The sequence below is a fragment of the Anolis carolinensis genome, chromosome 1, assembly GCF_035594765.1.
Source record: "Anolis carolinensis isolate JA03-04 chromosome 1, rAnoCar3.1.pri, whole genome shotgun sequence".
NCBI lineage: Eukaryota > Metazoa > Chordata > Lepidosauria > Squamata > Dactyloidae > Anolis > Anolis carolinensis.
In genome coordinates, this window is record NC_085841.1 from 163484172 (window position 1) to 163510841 (window position 26670).

The 26670-nt window shown below is 38.4% G+C and overlaps 1 protein-coding gene across 2 annotated transcripts in view; it reads right to left on the reverse strand.

The window, feature by feature from the left end:
* Window positions 1–492: 492 nt before the first annotated feature.
* The window catches only part of esf1 (ESF1 nucleolar pre-rRNA processing protein homolog), a 52265-nt gene continuing 26087 nt past the window's right edge, over window positions 493–26670 (reverse strand). For both annotated transcript variants that reach the window (XM_008115135.3, XM_008115128.3), the window contains exons 10-14: window positions 19730–19851; window positions 16317–16407; window positions 7121–7185; window positions 4567–4713; window positions 493–1471 (exon numbers count right to left, since the gene is read on the reverse strand). In XM_008115135.3, coding sequence (XP_008113342.1) covers window positions 1184–1471; window positions 4567–4713; window positions 7121–7185; window positions 16317–16407; window positions 19730–19851 — 713 coding nt within the window. In that variant the 3' untranslated portion in view covers window positions 493–1183. The remainder of the gene's footprint in view (window positions 1472–4566; window positions 4714–7120; window positions 7186–16316; window positions 16408–19729; window positions 19852–26670) is intronic.

Consider the following 26670-nt stretch of genomic DNA (forward strand, 5'->3'; position numbering starts at 1 on the left):
TACCCTTGTGAAATTGCTTGGCATCTACTGCAGCTCCTTTCTCACCCAACTTGCCCCTTGGCTTCCTCCCTGCCTTCCAAGTCCTCTTCTGGCTTTTCTTTCTTTCACGTTTGCCCCACATTTCCTCTGCGCCTCCTGAGCTCTCTCCTATGTTCACCCCTTGGCTTTCTCCCCATCTCCCAAGCTTTTTCCTGGCTTAGTCCTTGCTTTACCACATTACATAAATGTAATGAGCAGCCGGATTTTGAAGACATAATTTAGCCCAAAAAGGTGTGCATTAGATTTGAGTAAATACGGTAGTTTCCCAGATGCTTAATAGAGAAATAACTTATTGTGTCAATAATAGTATCAAATGAATGGGCAACTTAATACATGGCATTGTTACCAATGAATTGTAACAATTTTGAAAAATATAGGACTACACAAATGCAAAATTTCTAAAAAGAAAAGAACTTTTTATAACAATGATACTCAAAATAATTTGTGCTGAAGTAACAGTTTTTAACATTTTTACTTGAGTAACTTAATTTAATACCATTACAGATTAAAGACTTGTATCAACCGAAATACTCTTTTCATTTGCATGTCTAATTACATATTTAAGCTGTTCATCCAATGTTTACAGTTAATCCAATTTTGCTTATAGATATCTGAAATATAAAGTATATCATGTTAAGAATATTAATATATAGGTTGAATGTCCATATTCAAAATGCTTTCAATCAGTGTTTCAGGTTTTGGAATGTTTCTATATGTATATCAATATATCCTGGAGATGGAACCCAGGTCTAAACACAAAGGTAATTTATTGTTCAACTTAACCTCATACAGATGACATAAAGATAATGTTTTATACAATTCTGTGCAAGAAGCAATGTTTCTGCACACTGAACTATTAGAAGGCAAAGGTGTCACTATCTCATGTAGAAGATTTTGATTTCTGCGTAAGTGACGAACAACCTGTATTGGTTCTCTGGAGTCGATATCAACTGCTTAAAAAGAAACCAATCCAAAATATTACACTTCTTTAGTATGTTACACTTGTTTCTAGGATGACCTTTACCATTAATATGGTAAGTATGTAAGCATTTCAGTCTGAACTGTTTAGATGGTGTTTAGGCTTAACAAAAATATACTGATTTCTTCCAAAGTCCATGGATTTTCATCAATCAAAGAGATTAATTTATTTGACTTTCTGTTTTTTCCTTGCTTGAAATTGTTCTGTTTTATTCTTGACAGATTTGATTAGCATGGACAGTGCAGGATCTAAGGATTTACTGGCTGCAGATTCCTTCTCCACTGTAATGTCCTCTCTCTCAACTGCTTTAGCCAGTCCTTGCTGTCTTCGGCGAGCTTTCTCTTCCAAAATCCTTTCCACTGCTTTTGTTTTCTTAAAGTTTGGATCTGATGGATCCAAGTTGAACAAATGAGAAGTATACATGGCTTGGAATCTGGCATCACCCACATTTACCTGAGAACAACAAGAAAATAAACGTTAATTTTAACAATGAAAAAAATCCTTACCATTTTTATTCATATACAAATTCAATGAGCACTATTATTTTGCTTCCCATTGCCTGTCTAATCTATGAACTCCTGATCAACACACCCGTATTGCATTTTTTACATGCCAAATGATTATCACCCCTATACAGAGATTGGCATGATAAAAGAAAATGTGTAATGTATGCTGCATCCCTATGCCATATAGGAAAACCAGCAATGCAATTCCACAGTAAGAAATAATAAGTTATACCACCTTAGAAACCTACTAAAAGTTCAGGGATAGTTCCATGATTCAAATATTAATTTGTTGTTGAAGGCTCTGATGACCAGAGTCACTGGGTTGCTGTGAGTTTTCTGGGCTGTATGGCCATGTTTCAGAAGCATTATTTCCTGATGTTTTGCCTGCATCTATGGCAGGCATCCTCAGAGGTTTTGAGGTAAGTTGGAAACTGGTCAAGTGGGGTTGATTAGCACTGAATAGCCTTTCAGCTTCAAGGCCTGGGTGCTTTCTGCCTGGGGAAATCCTTTGTTGGGAGGTGTTAGCTGGCCCAGATGGTTTCCTGTCTGGAATTCCCATTTTCTGAGTGTTGTTCTTTATTTACTGACCTGATTTTAGAGGTTTTTTAATCCTCGTAGCCAGATTTTGTTGATTTTCATGGTTTCTTCCTTTCTGTTGAAATTGTCCACATGCTTGTGGATTCTAATGGCTTCTCTGTGTAGTCCGACATGGTGGTTGTTAGAGTGGTCCACCAGTACTGTGTTCTCAGATAATATGCTGTGTCCAGGTTGGTTCATCAAGTGTTCTGCTATGGCTGGCTTCTCTGGTTGGATTAGTCTGCAGTGCCATTCATGTTCCTTGATTTGTGTTTGGGTGATGCTATGTTTGGTGGTCCCTATTCAATGTTAATCAAGGTGGCCAATGGAAACATTCACACACCTACCTCAAACAGACAAGAGTTCTTTCTCACAACCTCGACCTTCCACAGATATATAAATCTCCCTTCCAACAGACCTCACAACCTCTGAGGATGCCTAACATAGATACAGGCGAAATGCCACGAAATAATGCTTCTGGAACATGGCCATACAGCCCGGAAAACTCTCAGCAACCCATTCAAATATTAGTTTGGATTCTATGTTGTTGTTCTGCTCACATTTATTGGCTATGCATACAGATGGAAGAAGGCAGATAGGATGAAAATTGAGACCATAGAAGAGAATGATTCCAAGTTTGGATCTCCTAATTTTAAACTTGAAGTTTCTTTATTAAACAGATCGTTACTATGTCCAAAGTTTGAGCAATATGTCCTATTAGTGGCAAAGATCAAAAAAATCCTAATATGCTGTTCACTTCTTATATCTCCTATTAGTGTATTTACCCAGCATTGCCCGGGTAACAGAGGAGCTGCTGCTCACCTGCTTTCTCCCTTATCCAGCTCTGGCAACACTTTGGCAATGGTAGGTAGGCTCTCTCTGAGGTTCTTTCCTTCCTTCCCCTCATACAAATGTCACCTTTCTTTCCCAGTGACATCACAGAGAACCACATCACCTAGCAATAGCCAATCCAGTGACATCACAGAGAACTATTTCACCTAGAAACAGTATTTGTGGTACAAATGGACAAACACATACTTTGACATGATATAGATAGATAGATAATACAGGTTCAGTATGGTCGTGCATGAGGATAACGACTCCTCAAAAAAAGAGTTTTTACGTGGCATCCTACAAGGTGCCATTCTATCCCAAATGCTTTTTAACATTTACATGAAACTACTGGGAGAGATCATCCATAGGCATGGGGCAGGGTGTTATCAGTATGCTGATGATACCCAAATGTATTTCTCCATGCCTTCAAAAATAGCTTCAACTAAGGATAGCGTGTCTCCTCTGAATGAATGCCTGAAAAAGGTAATGGGCTGAATGAGGAAAAACAAATTGAAACTGAATCCAGATAAGACAGAGGTGCTTGCCATTAAGGATCCTAATCTGAGGATAGAGGTGTATCAACCAATTCTTGATGGGGTTACACTCCCCTGAAAACTGTGTTTGCAGCTTTGGAATGCTCCTGGATCAGTCTCTCCAAATGTCAGTTCAGGCAACTGCGGCAGTCAGGAATGCTAATTTGGCTGATCTACCAGCTGTGCCCTTTCCTAGATTTGGAGGAGCTAAAGATGGTAGTGCATGCACTGATAACCTCAAGGTTGGACTTCTGCAATGCACTTTACATTGGGCTACAAGCTTAGAACTTTCAATTGGTTCAAAATACGGCAGCCAGATTGGGTCTAGGTCACCTACAGGATCGCCTTCTCCTGTGCAATCCGCCCCAGACACTTAGGTCCTCTGGGGACCAGTTACTTCAACCAGCCAGAATCCGACTGGTGACTGTCACCCAGAGGACCTTTACATGAGCTGCCCCAAGGCTGTGGAATGACCTGCCAGAAGAGCTTTGACAGTTAAATCAGCTGTCGGAATTTTAGACACAAGTGAAAACTCATCTCTTCTGGAAGGCCTACCCAGTCAATTTTAAGTTGTGAATTAATCTGCATTTAATTAGTGGATTTTAACTTGTATTTTAACAATGTGTATCTTGTGTGTTATTTCTTGTTTTAATGATGCTCAAGTCGCAGGGAGAGGCGGAAAATAAATTCATTATAATTATTATTAGATATTTACATTGTTAAGTGACATGCAACTCTTGTCTTGTCTTTGAGAGAAATATATATCTCAAAGCCCAAGAGAAAGAGAAGAATATTCAGATCTTGGGGCAAAGGTCCATACTGTACACCAAGTAATGTTGCTTCGCATGCACTCCAGTAATTAATTATTTTGGGGAAATACAAGCCCTTAGGCATGTATTCATATCAGATAAAATCAAATGCCACTATAAAAGTAATTTGAGATTTCTGGGGCAAAATTCCATTGCTTAGAATTCAACCCTTCACACGTCACTTTCAGAGGAATGTTAAAAATATGTTTCCATGTAAATGATAATGTACCTATTGTTCCATTTTAACCAGTTTTAATTATATTTCAGAAGTAAACAATACATAACATTACCTGGAAGTCATCTGTCAACAGTTCCTTCTTTTTCATTAATAGCTTTTTCTTTTTCTTGCTTAAGTTCTGCTGTTCTACTATCTTGTCATAATTGAAGTGTCTCCTTTCATCCTCCTCCTCATCCATCACCAGGAGAGACATTTCGGCCTGTTAGAATTAGAACAGATAGGATCTGTTTGCACAACATTTCACAGAATATAGGTTGCAGATGTTTTGTGTCTCATCTAAAATCTGCCTTACTAATTCACAACAGGAACAGCTATAATTGCCTATCTGTTTACAAAACACTTATTGTCAAGGATGAAAGCACTTTATAATGAAAGCAAAGCAATTAAGAGCACCAATCTCAGTTCAATTGGACTAGGCTAAGGATTCATGGTTTAATCAATGTTATTTATTTGTTACGCTATCATTCCATTATTCTTGCAGGGTTCTGTATGGTTTTGATGGGGCTCCCCAGGCAGTCTTTCATCCCCTTGGCCCTGACAGCTTGAATAATGCAAATTCATTTTGTACCCCTAAGAGGAGGCTATTCCTCAAGTGATTGAAGTTATTTTGACTCCCTTTCTGGTCACAAAGAATCCACATATGCAGAGCATGAAAGAATCTTGTGTTCAATATACAATATGAAACACATCCCAAATGGTATATATGCTTTAGTTCACATGTATCAAACTCAAGGCCGTGGCTAAATCCAGTCCTCCAACTCATTTTATGTGGCCTTCCAGGTGCTGGACTATAACTCCTGTATTCCCCATCATTAGACATCATGTCTAGAGATGATGGGAGTTACGATACAGTAACATCTAGAAGGCTGATGTTTGTTCTGTTTAATCAGAATAGTGGATTCTGGATTTAGATAAAAGGCTTGGGGTATGATGTCTGACTTTAAAAGGTCCTTTAACTTTTCTTCAGCCTCAGAGCCACAAGTGTTGTTGGGCTGCAATTCCCATTATTCCTGGTTAGCATGACAGATAATAAAAACTGAGGGAGTTGTCATTCAGTAACATCTGGGGATCAAACTAGATAAAAACTAAAACACATCAACTACTATATTATAGTTGGCCCTCCGTATCCAGGGCGCACTTGACATGGGACCACTTTGATTAGGGACGACCCTCCAACATTAGTACCAAAAGGGTTACAGATCAGTTTTGGGGCAACTTTAGATTTGGTTTGGTAATTTAGGGTGCTGATTCAGAAAATTGCATTGGATAGACCACATCAACTCTAGTTTCTGATATAGAACATATACCATCTACTAGTTGCCATCTGCTCACCCACAGAAAACCATATTTAATAATCTAGAGCTGATGTCGTCTATCTAATGCAATAATGTGGAATAATGTGGAAAGGAGCAGAAATAAAATTAATAAATTAAATAAATAAAGAGGAAGGAGGTTCGTGGTCCAAATTTTTGTTCTCACAGTCCACTGCTGGGCTGCGGCCTACAGGTTGAGAACCACTGCTCTTAAGACATAGGAAAGGCAGGAGTTTTATGGCATAGTGAGTGTATTGCAACGTTTCATCAAAAATAAGGATATGTTATAAAGCAAGTACAATTAATCATGTATGGGCAAGTTTTTAAATAATGAGTAAATTGTTGATGTATTTAATCAAATTTAAGGAATAATTGATTAAAAACAAGTTCAGTTAATTTTAAGTCTGTTTTACACTTAAAATTAAACACATGTGTAAATTTTTAACTTGAAATATACTTTAAAACACAAAAAATTCTTTTAAGTACTTGGGCAAGCAGTACATTTGCTCACAGCCCCATGCCTATTTCTCACCCTATTTTTATACTTGCAGTAACTGCTTAAGGTAAAGGTAAAGGTTTCCCCCTGACGATGTCCAGTCATGACCGACTCTGGGGGTTGGTGCTCATCTCAATTTCTAAGCCAAAGAGCTGGCGTTGTCCGTAGACACCTCCAAGGTCATGTGGCCGGCATGACTGCATGGAGTGCCATTACCTTTCTGCCGGAGCAGTACCTATTGATCTACTCACATTTGCATGTTTTCGAACTGCTAGGTTGGCAGGAGCTGGGGCTAACAGCGGGCGCTCATTCCGCTCCTGGGATTTGAACCTGCCACCTTTTGGTCCGCAAGTTCAGCAGCTCAGTGCTTTAATACACTTTGCCACCAGGGGCCCCTCCAGCAGTAACTGCTTAGTGAATAAAATTATATTTGTTAATTGTTAATTTGTTTAATATTATTTTAAAATTCTTGTTTCTGTGAATGAGATGGAAAACTTTTTTTTACATAGAATTCAGATGCAACCAATTTGCTGGAGAGCAGCTAACCCTTCAAGGCTGCTGTAGCCAAAACACAAGAATGCCAACTGCAAGGTTTAAGAATGATCTCATTAATGTACTTACAGACTTGATGATTTACCAGATAGCCGCCATATTTAAAATTAGCATACCAAACCTCTTATGCACTCACTGCCAGCTCTATTCACACCAGCCAACTCACAAATTGTTAAAGAGATCCATGCTGCAAGTTTGCATGACTTTGTCCATTCTTAATGTCATTAAAGAATGTTCTCTTATACCTTATGTTTTTCTGTATCATCCTTCTCTGGAGAATCTCCTTTTTTCTTCAGCTTCTTGTTCAAACCTGTATATAAGTCCAAATAAAAATAATTATTAAAAGTTTCAGAAATAAGTAAGAGTTTGTAGGAAAGTATGCTTCTTGCAATCTTCTGAACTACCAACTTTTTTTTAAAGCAGTGAAACGTCTCTGAGGAATGTCAGATGTGAAGACCTTCATAAGAGATTCTTCAACTGGCTTCTATTTTAGTTGTGAGGAAGTGATATTTAAGCAACATGAAAATCCATTCATCATCTTTATTTGTACAGGTTGAGTATCTCTTACCTAAAATATCTGTGACCAGAATTGGTTGGGATTTTTGATTTTTTTTTCATATTTTGAAATATCTGTACTTCCTTATACTGAGATAACCTGGAAATGGGACCCAAGTTTAGATATGAAATTCATTTTTGTTTTGTATACACCTTATACACATAGACTAAAAGTAACTATGCATAACATTTTAAAATAATTTTGTGCATAAAACAAAGTTTTGTGTACACTGAACCATCCAAAAGCAAAACTGTAACTATCATAACTGCCCACATGGGCAATTTCAGATTTTTGAGTATTTTTAGAATTCTGGATAATGGACGTGGAACCCTGTATAATGAATGGCTCTAAGAATCATTAGAATGTCACTGCCCAGTCTTTTAAATATCGTAATTAAGCATATTAATAATCATGCCATTCAGCACAACTTCTAATTAGCTCAGACCTAAAGTATGGTGTTCCCACCCAGCATGCATGGGTGTTTGTTCTTGCTAATGGGTTCATACTACTGAATGACTATTATGGTAATCCAGGAGGCATTGCTATCAAATAATAATACACAAATCCACATATATAAGCTCATTCTTTACTAAGCTGCTTAAATTGTGAGTCCTGACCCCAATTGGGGCCCTCTTAGCAAAATGTTAGGGTTGTGAAAAATTTGGCAACAGGAAAAGGTTTCTGAATGCCACCTAGTGGCTGTTTTAGATATTTAAATCAATCTGTTAGCAACAACTTGTTTATAGGGTTGTTGTATGTCTTTCGGGCTGTGTGGCCATGTTCCAGAAGCATTCTCTCCTGACGTTTCGCCCACATCTATGGCAGGCATCCTCAGAGGTTGTGAGGTATGGATAAACTAAGTCAGGAAAGGAAAGAATATATATCTGTGTAGAGTCCAAGGTGTGGCAAGAGTTCTTTGTCACTGGGAGCCAGCATTAATGTTTCAGTTAATCACCCTAATTGGCACTGGGAATGTTTTGTCCCTTGCCTGGGGGCATCCTTTGTTCAGTCAAGTCCTCATTGTGTTGGTTCCCATCTACTGTTTTGATTTTGGAGTTTTGTAATACTGGTAGCCAGATTTTGTTCATTTTCATGGTTTCTTCCTTTCTGTTGAAGTTGTCCACATGCTTGTGGATTTCAATGGCTTCTCTGTGTAGTCTGACATGATAGTTGTTAGAATGGTCCAGCATTTTTGTGTTCTCAAATAGTATTCTGTGTCCAGGCTGGTTCATCAAATGCTCTGCTATGGCTGATTTCTCTGGTTGAATTAGTCTGCAGTGCCTTTCATGTTCTTTGACTCTTGTTTGGGCGCTGCGTTTGGTGGTCCCTATGTAGACTTGTCCACAGCTTGCTGGTATCCGGTAGACTCCTGCAGAAGAGAGAGGATCCCTCTTGTCCTTCGCTGACCGTAGCATTTGTTGGATTTTCTTCGTGGGTCTGTAGATAGTTTGTAGGTTGTGCTTCTTCATCAGCTTCCCTATGCGGTCAGTAGTTCCCTTGATGTATGGTAAGAACACCTTTCCTCTGGGTGGATCTTTGTCTTGACTCTCATGGCTTGTTCTTGGCCTTGCAAATCAGAAGCCCTCCCACCCAGGCTTTACGGACTCCCCAAAATCCACAAGGACTCCATCCCACTCAGACCCATTGTAAGTGCCATTGGATCGCCGACTTACAACCTGGCAAAATTTCTGGCTACACAGCTACAAACCCACATTGGGCTCACTGCACATTATATCAAGGACTCTACACACTTTATAGAAAAGATCAGCAACCTCAATCTAAGCACCAAGGACATCCTGATCAGCTTTGATGTGGTGTCCCTTTTTACCAAAGTCCCAGTAGCTGACACCCTCACACTAATCAAACAAAACTTCCCAGAAGACATCACAGCCCTGTTTCACCATTGCCTCACCACTAGCTACTTTCAGTGGGACACTGGATTCTATGAACAGAAGGATGGAGTGGCCATGGGGAGCCCTCTCAGCCCAGTAGTAGCAAATTTCTATATGGAATACTTTGAAAAACAGGCCCTAGAAACAGCACCAAAAAAGCCAACTGTTTGGTTCAGATACGTAGATGACACCTTCACAATTTGGAGCCATGGAGAGGAAGAACTCAGCAAGTTCCTGGACCATCTTAACAGCATCCACCCAAACATCCAATTCACCATGGAAAAAGAAAAGGAAGGAAAACTGCCATTTCTAGATGTTCTGGTCATCCGCAAACCCAATCAACAATTGGGCCACACAGTTTACAGAAAACCTACACATACAGATAGATACCTTCATAAAAACTCCAACCATCACCCAAGTCAAAAAAGGAGCACAATCAAAGCCCTGACAGACCGTGCACAAAGAATCTGCGAACCTCACCTCCTCCAAGGTGAACTCAACCACCTAAACTGGGCTCTACAGGCCAATGGATACTCCACCACAGACATCAGAAGAGCTGCAAGGCCAAGAACAAGCCATGAGAGTCAAGACAAAGATCCACCCAGAGGAAAGGTGTTCTTACCATACATCAAGGGAACTACTGACCGCATAGGGAAGCTGATGAAGAAGCACAACCTACAAACTATCTACAGACCCACGAAGAAAATCCAACAAATGCTACGGTCAGCGAAGGACAAGAGGGATCCTCTCTCTTCTGCAGGAGTCTACCGGATACCATGCAGCTGTGGACAAGTCTACATAGGGACCACCAAACGCAGCGCCCAAACAAGAGTCAAAGAACATGAAAGGCACTGCAGACTAATTCAACCAGAGAAATCAGCCATAGCAGAGCATTTGATGAACCAGCCTGGACACAGAATACTATTTGAGAACACAAAAATGCTGGACCATTCTAACAACTATCATGTCAGACTACACAGAGAAGCCATTGAAATCCACAAGCATGTGGACAACTTCAACAGAAAGGAAGAAACCATGAAAATGAACAAAATCTGGCTACCAGTATTACAAAACTCCAAAATCAAAACAGTAGATGGGAACCAACACAATGAGGACTTGACTGAACAAAGGATGCCCCCAGGCAAGGGACAAAACATTTCCAGTGCCAATTAGGGTGATTAACTGAAACATTAATGCTGGCTCCCAGTGACAAAGAACTCTTGCCACACCTTGGACTCTACACAGATATATATTCTTTCCTTTCCTGACTTAGTTTATCCATACCTCACAACCTCTGAGGATGCCTGCCATAGATGTGGGCGAAACGTCAGGAGAGAATGCTTCTGGAACATGGCCACACAGCCCGAAAGACATACAACAACCCTGTGATTCTGGCCATGAAAGCCTTCGACAACACAACTTGTTTATAGTGGACTCTATAGAAAATTCTTCAGCTGAATTTCATAAAAAAGAAAAACAGCTAGTTTAGCAACCCTTGCAAATGCTGGTTTATCCGTGAATGTTTGATTTTATACTCATTTATATACAGGAGTCACATAAAAATGTCTTGGGCAAAAAGGGGTCATGATTGGAAAAAGTTTAATGAGTCCTGGTCAAAAGTATACATATTTCTTTTCTCCCTCTCCTGCAAGTTTTACAGACTGATTCTAAGTAAGGTAGAAATCTATTCCTTTCTCTCTCTTTTTGCTTCCCACAACAGTGTTTGTTTTCTCTGTGTTCAACCTGCTAAATATGGGTAGCTGCTGTCCTGTAGCGTTGAAGCTAGTTGCTGATTCTAAGGAGATATGGCCCAGCTGATGACACTGTTCCAAATAAGTTCACAAGCTATGAACAATTTAAATTAGTTGGAATATATCTGTACAATGTTATTTATTTATTTATTTACAACATATATATTCTGCCCTTCTCACACTGAAGGGGATTTAGGGCAGATCACAAAACATGTACACAACAAACATTCAATGCTGTTGGACATACAAGACAGACAAGTAGAGGTATTTGTGGCATTTTCCAACGTCAGCATCCTGGAGGTTGTGCTCAATTCTGGCTACAGGGGGGTGCTCTCACTCCATCTTCTATGACAATGAGCACTTTCCTCCTTTGTTCTTTGATCGTTAGCATTTTTTGTATTTCCCTTTTTTATGGTGCTGTTAAAATACCTCCCTGCTTAAACGGTGCCTAATTTCTCTACTCACAGCTACAGCTGTTTTCCAACTGCTTAGGTGGACAGTGAGCTGGGATGAAGGTTGAGTGCTCACCCCGACCTGGGCTTCGAACTGCCAACCTTTCAGTTGGTAAGATCGACTGCTGTTGGTGATTAGCCAGTTGTGCTAAAGCCCAAATGCTCAGAGTTTTAGTCAAAGCTTATATGGTTCATTGTGACATCAGAATTGAGAGCCAATGAAATGAAAAAAGCCTTTCAGTTTCCAGGATACCATGACTATTGGTGCAGCAACAATATTTCCCTTAGCCCCACTATCTTTACCGACAAACTTGGAGGGAATGCAAGGTAGGGCTTTCCTAGTGGTTGCTCTAAGCTTCTGAACTCCCTCCCCATTGAGGTTAGAAAAGGTCCTTCCATTGACAGGCAAAGACTTAATCCTGCGGGCATCTGAAAACATATTTTAATTGTACATTTTGAAACTTTTTAAAAAAACGAATTGACTGTTTCAAATGTTCAGAATTTAATTCTGTTTTAAAGTTGACCTTTGTACTGTATATACTTATGTGAACGTTTAGGAATTGTGGTCAAAAAATCGATTCCAAAAACTCGTTCAGCATATCTACAGGTCAATGTAAATAGTGTACTCTAACTCTTATTTAAAAAATGGAACTGTCTACTTCTCTAAGTAGAGTTGTGAAAGGCAAGAGCTTAGCTTGTCTTAGGAGAACCTAAAAGAAGCATCGACACCACTCCCCTTTACTTTTCTCCAACATTAAGGGATTTTAATAATCTAGATCCCAAGATGTGTCAGTAGACAGCATTCCCCCCCCCCCAAAAAAAACACACGTATTCTTTTTTTGTCATAGCAAATTTTGCATACCTTTTCCTATTTGATGTAGTGTGTGTCAATTTGCATCTAGAAGCCGTCAAAAGTTTGTGGGGGGCATACTGGCATCATGCAGTATATTTAACATTTTATTCATGTACCCTGCTTTGAAATTTTCAGACCATGAGCACTACATAAATCTTTAAGGTATCAATACCCATATGTCCTTCTGTCCTCACATCGCTGTATGAAGAAAGCCTTTCTCATGATTCCATCTTGAAACAATCCCCCTCCGGATCTATGGAACTACCTGCCACAATTTTCACAATCTTCCTCAATCTGATTCCTTCAGCCAACCAGCATTTAAATCAATTCACTTAATGCACCCCACATTTAGGAATAGTAATCGTCTTCCTAACCTTTCAGAATGGGTCACAAAGCAACCACCACAACAAAGACTTGTAATGCATTAGGGCACAAATGGTCACAACCTTCAAAAACAGGCAGTTCTGTAGACAGCATTTCTTCTCCTAAAAGTCAAGCTAAAAACATTTAGAACACACTTAACGTACTTGCAAAAATGGATGTTTTTTAAAATCCAGACCCAGAAGCCATGCTAATACACACGTTCCATAAAGGCAGATTTTAAAAAGATAAAATTGTAGTTTTTCGAAAGAATCAAGCTTCCTCCCCCCCCCCCCCCCCCCCGAATTGATTTTGTGTGTTGCACGCTCTTGAAGATTTTGCAAACAATAGTCCAGGAAGAAAATAAATGAGGAAGCTTGTTACTCATTCATTTATTCCCTTTCTTTCTTCCCTTTCTTGTTGGGCAAGCATGCAGAATTAATTGTTTATCTCCACTATAAAATCAACTATGCAATGAAAGATTTTGGAACAGGCAAACCACAATGCTTGTGAATCTCGTATACAGACTTAGTTTCCAGGGATTAAAAGAGAACAATAATCATGTTAATAAAAACTGTTCAGGTATGATAAAAAGGAGGATATATTAACTTTTACAGAGCAATTTCAATATTCCTTCCTCTCTAGTTTGCATGAACTTTGTTTTATTGGCCTATCAAGTCCAATTAATTTCAATTTGTTTTCCATCATCATCAGCCAGTAAGAAATATCCATTCTATCTTCCACTGAAAAAATAAATTTACTACTGAAAAGTTAATAATCTAGACTTGGAACAGTTATGAGCAAATTTTATAGCCATGCCTTGGAGCATAGCTCGGATGTAGCAGTTTTCTCATATTTTCTTGGTATTCTACAGCCAATTTACTGTGTTTTTTTCAAAGTGTATTGCATGCCTAAACACTAAACGAAACTTTTCAAACATTATTAAACAGAAATTTGCAATTTATTGCTTGAATTAGTAGCTGCACGTACATGAGTTTGAGTTATGATGCTCAGTGTTGTAAAATTTAATGCATGCAGATCTTTGTATTTAATAACATGTAAAAGAGATGAATTACAACTGCCCTAAAACATACAGGCACAATCCAGTGAACTGATATTCTCAGCTTACTTCCCCTATCACACTTTGGACTATCCCTTTTACTGTTTCACAACCAAGTAGTGTGCTTCTCTGGCTACTTGACACCAGCTTCTCTTTTGATCCCTATATTTGACTCTCCATAATTATAAGGACCTCATGTTCTGACTCAGACCTGACCCTTACTCCTTCCACTGCTACTCCCTTTGAACTGTTGTTTGTCAGAAGAACACTTTGGTTCCGTTGAGTACTCTTACAGTGATAAGATAGTCACTTCTGTTAGTGAAAGTAGCCCTTCTGTTTGCAGAACACCTAGTCCTGACCTAATACAGAAAGTCCAAGTTGGCTAAATTCTGCTGAGGCTCCTAGGCTACTAACTGTTGAAATCAATTTGTTTTTGTTAACCATTCTAAATAAACACTATATTTATATCTGTTTATACTCTGAACATTTCTGCTTTTCAAAATTTCTCTTGGGCACACTTAGAATATAACTGAGTAGGGCAGGCACTCATTAGAGATAAGGAAATAGCTTTTTTGAGCAATGGATGCTCAGGCTTTTAAAGTAATTGTCATGTTATGTTGTTTTATCTTGTGTTTTAGTAGTTTAAAATTACTGTTTAATTATTTAATTATTGTGTTTCTAATATCATGCTATGTTGTTGTTCTGGCTTGTCCCTATGTAAGCCGCCCTGAGTCCCTTCGGGGAGATGGTGGAGGGATAGAAAAATAAAGTTTATTATTATTATCAAGTTTTTGCCTTTTTGACAGCTGTTATGGGAGGGATGCTTCAGTTGAGTTTGAAAATGACTACAGGCACAAGGTACCTTTCCCTGGACTGGGGAAGGAGGGGCATCAAATGTGACTGGCAGTCAAAAGTTTCAGTAAGTGTTAACCAAGAAGTGTAAAGAAGAGTTAATTGTAGACACCTGAGGAGACTGTTATGGGTTTGCTTAAGCAGAAGCAAGGGAAAAGACCTGGTGACTGGCAAGAAAAGAAAAAAGATCTCATAAAGAACTTAGATAATTACGGGAGAAAACCAGTCTGTAAGAATATTTCTGGGCAAGACCTGTAACCTAGAACCAGTGGCTGAAGTGGGACACTTTGAGACTATGGTGAAATATTGAAGAGGAAAATGATCTTGGCACATGAAGGTTTCAGAAATAGAGTTCAGGTAAGTCTGTTTTGAGGGAAAATCTAATGATCTAGAGAAGACTTTCTTCCTTATTAGAAGCAGGAAAAAGCTATTTATCCTAAGCACATTTAATAACTCTTAGTCAGTTATAGAATAACAGTTTGTTTCCTTTTGTAAGCAATCTCCTTAATAAAAACCACCTCCATTTTGTTGATCACAAATCTACTACATTGTTGCAACAAAGCCATGATGGTGATCTCTTCGATGCAGGATGCCTGAAAGCCCACATTACCCCAAACGAATCTGCCAAAGTGCGATCTTTGGGAGAAGGCTTTCTCTTCATCCCAACATTTTCCCAGGCTTCTCTGGTGAGGAAACAGGACAAAGACTTCTCACTGGCTACTCCCAGGCTAAGAAACTCCCTCCCAAGAAAGCCTGAGTGGCTACCGCTCTGCTCTCTTTCAGGCAACAGTCAAATGTCTTCAGATTAAACAGAATTGCAGCTTTTAGTCAGTTGGTTGGATGTGCAGTGGGTATGCTGGTGTATATGGATAATGTAATTAATGTATTTTTAATTTTGTTTACATTAATATTTTCAGTGTGATGGTTTAATGTTTCTTTCAGTATTACACATTGCTTTAGATATTTTCTTTGAAGTTTTATTATAAATCATTTGGGGCCCTTTCTTAGGAGAAAGGCAGAAAATATATAAATAAACATTGATGGTATCATTCCTATGTTCATATTATAGAAGGAAGACTAGGAGTGTTTCTGTTAGGGTCAGTAGTTTTGGAGGAGTTTTTTCTACAGATATACAAAAATTGAGAAATAAATTCATACAATAAAACATAATAATCCTACCACAAAATATACGATGTTGTTTTAATATATTTAAAATATTATTATTGTTAATATTATTTATTATTATTACTATTATTATTATTTTATTTCTTACTTGCCTCTGCTCATGACTTGAGGCAGGTTTCAACATTTAAGACTTTTAAATGTATGGATGTATGCTTTCCTTTTGGGATTTATTTACATTCTACTTCCATTCTAATTTTATTGGTATAATCTAAAAATTCATTTTGCAATGACTGCAGGTCTTAATACGTATAAACAGCAAGCTATGCTTTTTTGTACACTGCAAAAAATGTCAAATTGTTCTTTTGCTCCACTTCCAACCTTTTATTCATTAACCAGTTGTTAAGAAGGTCTGTCTTCTTGTCTACTGGCTGTAAAGTTTGCACCTCAATGGAGAACTGCCAGAAATTCTCTCAAAATTTCACTAAATAATATCTAAGGCATCAACCTTTATCACACATGACTAACAGAATGATATCTAACCTGTTTTTTTTAGTTCCTCAGCGAAGTATGGGTCATTCAAATCAACATCAGATGGATACTCATCTTCGACCAATGTTTCCTCATCACCGCCCTGAAACATATTAAAAAATATCAAAATTAAACAAGTATGAAAAATATTTAAATGGCTTACATAAAAATAGTATTCTCTAGGCACTAAATTATAACAAGGGAAGAAAATGGTTTAAAACAACTACTAAAGTCTAACAAGCCTTTCATGGCATGGCCAGTGATAAAGATTTCTGAGTATTGTATGGAAAAACATCTGGAAAACAATAGGTTCTTCTACATATATACAGAAAGAGATGACTTCCTTTCAATAAAAAGTACATATTGGCTGTAGCCACAACAATAACACTTTCTTTTCTTGGTGTCTTGGTTTATAGACCTGTTCCTGATGATATTTCAGCCGCTGATTTAGAAAATTGCATTGGATAGACCGCATCAGTTCAGGTTTCTTAGATAAGGTTATAAGTTTTCTTTTCTTTTTTTAATATATTCTTTATTAAGATTTATTTTATGTTACAATGATAAAATATAGATAGGGTTAAAGAGATTAAGAAAAGAAAGAATAAAATATGAAGGAAAGAGAAGAGAAAGAAAAGAAAAAAAAGAAAAAAAAGATATATAGTCCAATGTATCTAGCATGGTATGAGTATATTAGATATTATTTACAGAATTCGGTTATCTTAAAAGAGTTATTTGTATTTTTTTCACTATTGAATTATATAATTTAAAGTTATAATCTTCGAGATTTTGTGTGGACTTAAACATAAAAAAATTGAGTAGAAGGTAAATAGTAATGATAGTTTCTATTTTTTCTGTAGATCTTATTGTCTCTCCCTTTCTTTTTCCCTTTCTTTTTCTTAGCATTTTCTTCTTTTCAAATAAGTATCTTTTTGTTCCTTTGTATGAGATATTCAGTTACTTGTTTCCAATCTGTTTCTTTTATTTTCATTCCCTTGTTTTTTGACATGAGGAAAGTAAGTCTGTCCATATTTCTGATCTCTAGTATTTTTGTTATCCATATGTCTTCTTCTGGTATTTCGTCTTTTTTCCATGTTCTTGCATAGCACATGGTTATCATAGTTTTCTATGGGTGAGCATATGGCACCTGGTACATGGCATATGTTCTGTATCTCAAAAAGAGCTGGTTGGGGGGAAACCAGCACCATTTTTGGAATCAGCAGATCAAATATACCCAGAAACAGGCCTAACATTTGAAGCACCAAAATGTGTGTTGGCCAGTGTAATTTCTCTGAAACCAAAAGCAATCATAAAACTTCAAACAATGCACCTATCTGTTGTCAAATGTGTTGTCGAATGCATCTATCTTCTATCTTTTTTACAAAAAGATATCATCTGACACTAACTTGAATAAACTAACAACTGCTCCTGTACGCCCCCCAGTTCCACGGGCAGAATACAGTGAATAGTGCATTTAAAGGGAAGGGCAATGGCTGCATTTACAAACAGCTGCTGATCTAACATACAGCATGACCTAACACAAATTATCCATTAAGTCTGCTGGATTAAAAGTTCCAAAATAAAGTGTATTTTCAAACATGGTTGTCTGTTTTATGAGTTCCTTGGCTGACATCCATATAGCGTTACCATGCTCTCAGAGAAATGTTAGCCTTAAACATAAGAAATGTCTGGCACCTCTATTGTTGACTTTATAGAAACAATGAAGAACGTCTATCGTAGAGACACTCATCAATTTTCTAAAGGGATCTCAAAATGTGAATTTCTTTGAAGACTTTCCCAACGTTAAGAAAGGACACGCTGCTAAAATTCTGCAGGCAAATTTTACTCAGTATATAAGACTTTGGAGAAAGCTATCATTTTTCATCCATGGCTTGGCAGCTCAGTTCAGAGATGATGATATTTTAGCAACAACAATGACCACTTCCTTTAGCAATGCAGAATTTATCAAGGACGTGGGATCAAAGGAGATTTTCTGGATAGCTTAAGATATTCATCCTTCATCCTACCCTTAATCACAACTTGTTTTTCATTCACTTCTCTGCCAAAGGAAGATGAAAAGTACTCAGAGCTGTTATGACTTAGAATTACCTTGTGACCAATCACTTCCTTATTCTCATTTTCTATAAACTCGTTTCAAAAATAAGATTTCCAAAAGGAAAAGTACACAGGTTTTCCAGTTTTGTTCCAGGGAGTCCAGCACTCCTTGGAAGCTTCTCAGGATCTGCTCACTGAAAAGACTAGCAGCTGCAGCAAACCTCCCAGAGCAGACTATCTGCACAGTAAGTCCAGCTTGGAAAGTATTTTCCCAAACTTCTCTTCTGACTGAAGTATGAAGAGTGGCAATCCACAGCCTGCTTATGGATCCCTCTTTTGTGGCACGCTGCATTGCAATACATATTACATTTTTTTCAAAGCAAGGCAGATTTTAAAATCATCATCAGCTCTGAATTAGTTTATGATACTTTTTTACCTGCTGTTTTGTTCTTATTTTATTACATTATATTTTGTTGCAGAATACAATAAAGCATCCAAGACATCTTTTGATGGGCAGGATATACCATACATTCATTAGTAGAAAATGAACTACACCTTCTTGAAAGGCTGCTTATACCAAACTTTTCCTGCAAGATGCAGTACCTGGAGAATGCCAAGCCTATCTTAATTATCTGCAACTTTTAGGGCTCTGTGGCAGAGCTTGTAAAATTCTTATCTTTGGAGTACAGTTCTCAGCATCTCACAGTGAATATGGTCATTGGCTAAGCTGGCTATGGTATACAGTTGTCTTTCCACTTTGGAGATGTTTACAGGTACTTCATGAAAATGCAAAAACCACAAATATCTCCTGGGAGGTGGGAGGGTAGGGAATGGGGCACTGCTGCTGTTTCATCTGGGCAAAGGAAGGGAGACATCGAGGGGAAATGAAACATGAAAAAATACAAAGAGGAGTAGGAACCTGCCCCACATGTGCCCGCAACATAATTTATCCTTTGGATTCAGTTCTTCTTTCTCTTCCTGTGTACCACATTTTTCTGTTTTGCCTGCTATTTCCTTTTCTTTCCCTGGGCAAAACAGACACTTGCAAAACACAGGAAGAGGACAATGAGCTGGGTCCTTGGGGTAAGTGAAGTGGCACATGGGGTCAGCTCCTCCTCTTCTTGAAAGCCATGGTTGTTTACACAGCAACTCCAACTGGTAGGAACTGGCAATACAAGCTTGTAAATAAATTGCAAATATGAAATATGTGGAAGTGGAGGGGTGACTTTACTGTTAATATTAGCAATAAAACCTGTTTTTCCAAGTTTTGTTTTGTAATACACACATAAGATTCCTTGTCAGATGAGTCACCTTGGAACAGGATTCTTTGGTAACACAAAATGTGAGAGTGCTTGATTTCAAGTAAACACTACCTTTTGTTTTTTCTTCAGTTTTCTCTTCTCTTTTTTTTTCTCTAGAAATTGTTCCCATGGGGTCAGTTTATCTTTTCCCTCTAATTTGTTTCTCACCATTTCTTCTGCACTTTCTTTAAGTCCTGCAGTCAACCAGAAAAATACATAAGAGATCAGGTTAGATCTTGAATGAAGACCTATATTCAAACATCTAAAGAAGGAGAAATGGTTTTCCAGTGTGAAGCCACACTGAAACTCACAAATCAAGAGAAATGGAAATTGAAGGGTTACAAAAGAGATTCACCAAGCTGCTCTCAAGGGTCTCAGAGATAATAATGCTAAAAATTAATCTTGTCCTCCTAATATGCTGTCACATATTTTTTTTCCTATACTGTGGGGTAGTGGTTAGAATGTTGCAGGGATTTGGGAGATTCAGGTGAAAAGGCCTCACTCAGCTATGAAAATCATGTTTATTTCTATCATTCAATTTTTCTCAATATGATCTCCCCTCCCCCCTCCCCAAAATGCAGGCAGTCCCTAACAACAACAACAACAACAACAACAACTAGCTTGGGGACCTGGCGATGCCCAGGTCATTTGAGAATGGTATTATTTGTCTTTTAATGTTATGTATTCTGTTTGGAGTGGGTGAACTACAATTCCCAGAATCGTGGCTGAATCTTCCCCAAACCCTGCCAGTATTATAAGTTGGCCATTTTGGGTGTGTATACCAGGTGTGCTGCAGTTCTCTCTGGAAGGGGGTGAACTACTGCAACTTCCAGATTCCCGGGGCAATTGCCCCGAAATATCTATCAGTATCCACAGCAGGCAATATTCAGTCTGTGTGCCAAGTTTGGTCTAGATTCATCATTGGCTGGGTTCAGTGGTCTTTGGATGGAGGTGAACTACAACTCCCAAAATCAAGGCCCCTTCCCACAAATACCTGCAGTATGTTCAGTAGGTCATGAGGCTTCTCTGTGTGAAGTGTAGTCCTAGTGCATTGTTGGTGGGGGGTCAGTGTTTATCTGGCTGCAGGTGAATTATAACTCCCTTTTTCCCAAACTTGTCCAATATGTTGTATTGGTTATGGGGGCTCTGTGTGCCAAGTGTGATGCTCATTCATTGTAGGTGAACTATAAATCCCAGTACCTACTACTCCTCAACTTCCATTCCAGTTGCCCTCCAAACCCACCAGTAGTCAAATCTGGGCATATCGGGTCTGCATGGCAAGTTTGGCCGAGAGCCATCATTGTTTAGGTTCATAGCATTCTGGGTGTAGGTGAAGTACAACTCCTCTATATTCCCCAGTAGGAGTGACAGTGCTCTGACTTGATGCAGGGTGAACTACAACTTCCACCATGTGGAGTCAATCCCTAAACTCCTCCAGTAAGTTTAGTTGCAGCTCAGTTCTGCTCTGTTTGTTATGCAGAGAGATTGGAAAGGAAAGGGCAGTGGGCAGGGCCATGCAAATTCCACAGCAATGGAGAACCCTGGGATGCCTGCCTGTGGTGGAAGAAAAAGCAAAATCTAGGCTGAAATGGTCCCCAAACGAAAGCATTCCTTGGGTGGTGGGTGTAGTGTTTGGGAAGGACATTGGCAGGGGCTGGGCTGCATGTTCATGGCGCTCGCTGTAACCGCAATGTCAGTGGAAAAGAGTGACTTGCTAGATTCTTAACCCTGGGAAGTATAGCCTGTTTGTGGAGGCCGGAGGCTGTCTGTGTCAGCAGACATCCGTGCCACATACACACATACGTGTTTTCGCTTTTATTATGGATTTAGATTAGATTTAGATTAGATTTAGATTAGAGTTAGATTTAGATAGATTTAAATTAGATTAGATTAGATTAAAGATTTACATTAGATAATAATAATAATACACTTTATTTATATTCTGCTTTATCTTCCTGGAGGGACTCAGATTGGATTACAATGCATTTTACAAAACGAACAACGACATACAATAAACAGATAAGGTAAAGGCCTTTCTTTTTTCATCTCCGGTGTCTGGAGGCGATGCTCAACTCTGGCCATGGGGAGGTGCTCTTGTTTCATTTTTCCATGCCAAGAAGCCTCCAATCTTTTTGCTGGCATGTCTGAATGGGGCACCCTTTTAGCTTCCCGCCGAGGTGATACCTATTGATCTACTTGCACTGCATGCTTTCGAACTGCTAGATTGGCAGAAGCTAGGGCTAACAGTGGGAGCTCACCCTGACTCATGGCTTCAAACTGCTAAACCTCCGGTCAGCAGTTTTTCCTGCAGCTAGCAGTTTTAACTGCTGAGCTACTGTAGTCTGGGTGCCATCATCTTGGGTTTTTTTTTAATGTTTAACTGCAACCCAGCTTTTGAACTAAGTTACAAGTTCTGGAGGTTTGTTCTTAAGTTCAATTTGTATGTCAGTTGAAACAGGTATATTTTTTAACTAACTTCAGCCATATATATATATATATATATATATATATATATATATATATATATGCACTTTGGATAGCACAGGAAAGGACTAACACCCTTGTGGTATTTGTTTTGCTGTCTATGCCTCTGTTCAGAAGATTTCACCTTACTTTCTGTCCCTGTGATAACTGGATTTTGAAAAAAAAATGAGTTGTTGTGGAAACAAGATTTGGAGATAAAGCTTTATTGGAGATCTCCTTTCCCCCTGATAAGACTTTCAGGAGTGGATTTACCTTCCAAGGGGAAGATTTCCCTCAATTCCTGTTGTCTCACCCCTGTTCTCAACTGTAATTTGTAAGTCAGATGTTTGCAACTGAAGGACTGTTTGTACTGCTAAGCCATGTGTGCTGAAAAGGAAAACTAGGATATAAACTCAACTAGCCAATAAGTAACACCACCCTGTCTTTTGAATATATTTGGAGGGTACTAGATAATATGTGAGTCTCCAATATGTTGATTAAGACCCAGAATGTGCACTTTCTCACAGACCTTCTTATTCATTTTCTGTTGATCACAGTTGGGAGCTTTCATGCAAGAAGGCTACTGGAAGATGCATCCTGATGAGACTGAAGTTTGGATTACATGAATGCTCCAGCCATTTACTCTAACTGCCATTAATTAATGAAGCAATCTTCTAAGCACAATTTAAGAAGATGCTCATGATTATTAAGAAGACATATTTATTATGCTCAAAAAATCATGTACATTAATCAGGATCCTAAGAGGTTATCAGCCTTTATGAATACAATATAATGTCTGAAATGGGTTGGAAATAGCTGATGAACTATCAGAAGGCAGAGGGCAGTCATTTTTGCAAGAACACACACATTTATACATTTTAAACCCATAATATACATTGTTCAGGTAACAAATGTATGATATAGTGTAGACATACATACAAGAATACATACAAGAGCCCTAGGGGAGTGGCGGCATATAAGTTTAAATAATAAATAAAACACACACATAGGCATACCACCTACCCCCATCCACACCAGCACATACACATTCCTCTGAAAATACACATTCATGTGGCAATTATTTTCCTATTAGTTACACCTTTATATCTAACTTCGGTTACAGAAAGACATTTGCTAAATTACAAACAGGATATTAGAATGGGACATTGAAGACAAGGCTTCAATAGTAATTTGATTATGTTTTAGTTTGGAGAAATCCAATAAGTTACTAGAACAATTATTTCTATAAATAGCTACCGCTAAAATGAAAGTATAAAATCAATAAAATTAGCTGCTCTAATTTGGTTAAATTTACAACACTGTGTCTCACACTAGTTTTACTGATTTTACTACATTATAAAACTGAATTTATTTTTTATTTCTTTAATTTTTTTTACCAGCTGCTTGAGTTCCAATTAACTGCGTATATCTACTATATTAGTAGCTATAGGAACCAAAAAATCAAAGGAACACCAGTTTACTAATCTCTACCTCTATTTACTCCCAGAGGAAATAGAAATAAAAAAACTGACATAGTTTTCATCTCTTTGATCCCTTTTGTCATGTTTGCATGCTAAGACTAACATCTTAAGTTAGCATTTCCAGACCTGTCAACAGCTAGAAGAAGCTGGATATCATGGTAAATGTGGGGTTGAAAGAAACATCCTCTGTTTCCATGGCAAATGACAACTTCATAAGGCTAAACAGGAAAATTACATTCTGTGGAATAATGTACTGCCTCATCCAAGCCTCCCATGCCATAGAACACGGGAAAGGAGTGTGAAGCTATTTATTTTAAAAGAAATCAAGTTACAAGGTTTGGTATACAATGTGGAGTGGTAGCTGAAGTTTGGGTTGTGGAGTGTGGAAACTTCAGATCTGAACTTTAATATCTCTCTCTCTCTCTCTCTCTCTCTCCCTGTCTCCCTCCCAACCCTCCCCCCCCCCCCCCCATGTTTTGTTCAGACATAATGCCATGCCATGGTTTGGTGCTGTGAGACCAAACTTTCTGTTCTGAAGTTAGTACTTTGCATCATTTACTTTAGTTGGAATGACTTAATTTCGCCTTTGCATAACTCCTGTTAACAGCAACTAACCAGCTAACTAAATAAATAAATGAAAATTTAAAACATTTTTCTTGGCTTATTTTTTTCTGCTTGCACACAATCCAGCAGACAGGATAGCATGAGATGATTTCAACATAATTTTAGTTTGTAGTCAGAATACTAAAGTTATTGCAAATAAAATAATTGGATGGTTGACAGTAGAACCACAAAAATAAATATACTTTTGACATATTATATGGTGACGGTTACTTTGCCGAGTTTTCCTAAAGAGGCAGTATTAGGTGTTGAAGCAGATCATTCCACAGCAGAGAGAATTGTAAAAAAAAAGTGGAAGGATCTGAAAGCCCAGAAAATGAAACCTGCTATTCCATCTTGAAAAGTAGGACTTAAATGTAGCATGGCCTCTACAGAAAACAAAGAAAGGGAATGAACTTCCACCACATATTAGAATGCCTTGGAAACTGCTGTCTAAATTGTTTCCCAAGAATGAAAGTGATTGTCTTAAGTGGCCACAATAGGAAAAACATAAGGGAAAAATGAACTATTTGGAGCAAACAACATATGGTTCAAAGCTGGAAAATGTATTGTATGCCTTTGCTCCTGCATACACATACACATCACTTCATTATTCAGGTGTCAAGAAATTCAAATGCTGTAAAGTCAGTGGATCTGCTAAAGAAAATTAACAATTTCTGCTCTCCTCACAGTAGGCGTGTTGGCAGTGGTCTTAAATGACCAACTTGCTTAGTCAGAATTCACACGGAAGCTGGTGTCACTATAGTGCGTGCCAAAGATATAGATGCATTTTAAGAGATTTTACCTACAGGACTGCCTGTACAATCTGCCCCAGACACTGAGGTTCTCTGTGGGGCATCTACTCCAACCAGCCAGAACCCAACTTGCAACCGTCACCCAGAGGACCTTTTCATTGCCTGCCCCATAACTGTGGAATGATCTGCTGGACAGCTCCATGAACTTTTGGAATTTAACACCCAACTAACATCTATCTTTTCAACAGGTCAACCAAGCTAATTTGAAACTGTTAATTTTAACCTACATTTTATTGGTATTGGTGTCAGTCTAGAGCAGGCAATGGCAAACGTTGGCCCTCCAGGTGTTTTGGACTTCAACTCTCACAGTTCCTAATAGCCAGTAAGCTATCTGGGATTTCTGGGAGTTGGAGTCTAAAACACCTGGAGGACTGAAGTTTGTCCATGCTGGTCTAGGTTGTGTGTATTTTAATTTATGTACAGTAGAGTCTCACTTATCCAACATAAACAGGCTGGCAGAACGTTAGATAAGCGAATACGTTGGATAATAAGGAGGGATTAAGGAAAAGCCTATTAAACATCAAATTAGGTTATGATTTTACAAATTAAGCACCAAAACATCATGTTATACAACAAATTTGACAGAAAAAGTAGTTCAATACGCAGTAATGCTATGTAGTAAGTACTGTATTTACAAATTTAGCACCAAAAATCACGATGTATTGAAAATATTGACTACAAAAATGCGTTGGATAATCCAGAACGTTGGATAAGTGAGACTCTACTGTATTTTAATATGTTGTATTTATCTATATCTATCTGTATCTATCACACTTCCATCGAGAAGTGAGCACTTACCTTGATAAGTTAGCCAGGACAAAGAAGATAAAGAGGAGTGGTTGAGTTTCCCCCACGTTCTCCTTACTTAACATCCCTTGAATTCTACATATGGGGATGTGGTGTGCCATAGAAGACTGGCAACACTGTTGGTACTTTTTACTATAGCCACATTTTACTGATTATTTTATTGAAATTGAGTTTGTTTTTTGTTAATTTTATATGTGTGGTTTTATGTAAATGTGTTATTGATTTTAAATGTTGATGTACTGCATTTTATGTGTCTATGGCACCATCGTGTGCTAATTTGTAAGCCGCCCTGAGTCCCTATGGGAGATGGTGGCAAGGTATAAAAAAAAGTTTTATGATCATTATTACTTTGGGAAGAAATTGAAATAGCATGCACAGCAGTAGTTCACTGTAAACAGTGGACACTTACTCAATCAGTAGTTCACTAGGAGCCTCCGATGGCCTAGGGGATAAAAGCCTTGCGACTTGATGGTTGGGTTGCTGACCTGAAGACTACCAGGTTCGAATCCCGGGGAGAGTGCAGATGAGCTCCCTCTATCAGCTCCAGCTCCATGCGGGGACATGAGAGAAGCCTCTCACAAGGATGGTAAAACATCAAAACATCCGGGAGTCCCCTGGGCAACGTCCTTGCAGACGGCCAATTCTCTCACTCCAGAAGCAACTCAGGTTGCTCCTGGCACGAAAAAAAAGTAGTTCACTGTAATCAGAAGTGTTTCAACACTGATGGCAACAACTTTGAGCACCTCTTGTAATTGCATGAGCTGTACTTATCTGTTGTTATTGGTATAAATACTTAGCACACAATTTTAATACAGTGTTTCCCTTTCCCTTTCCCTAAAATGTGTAT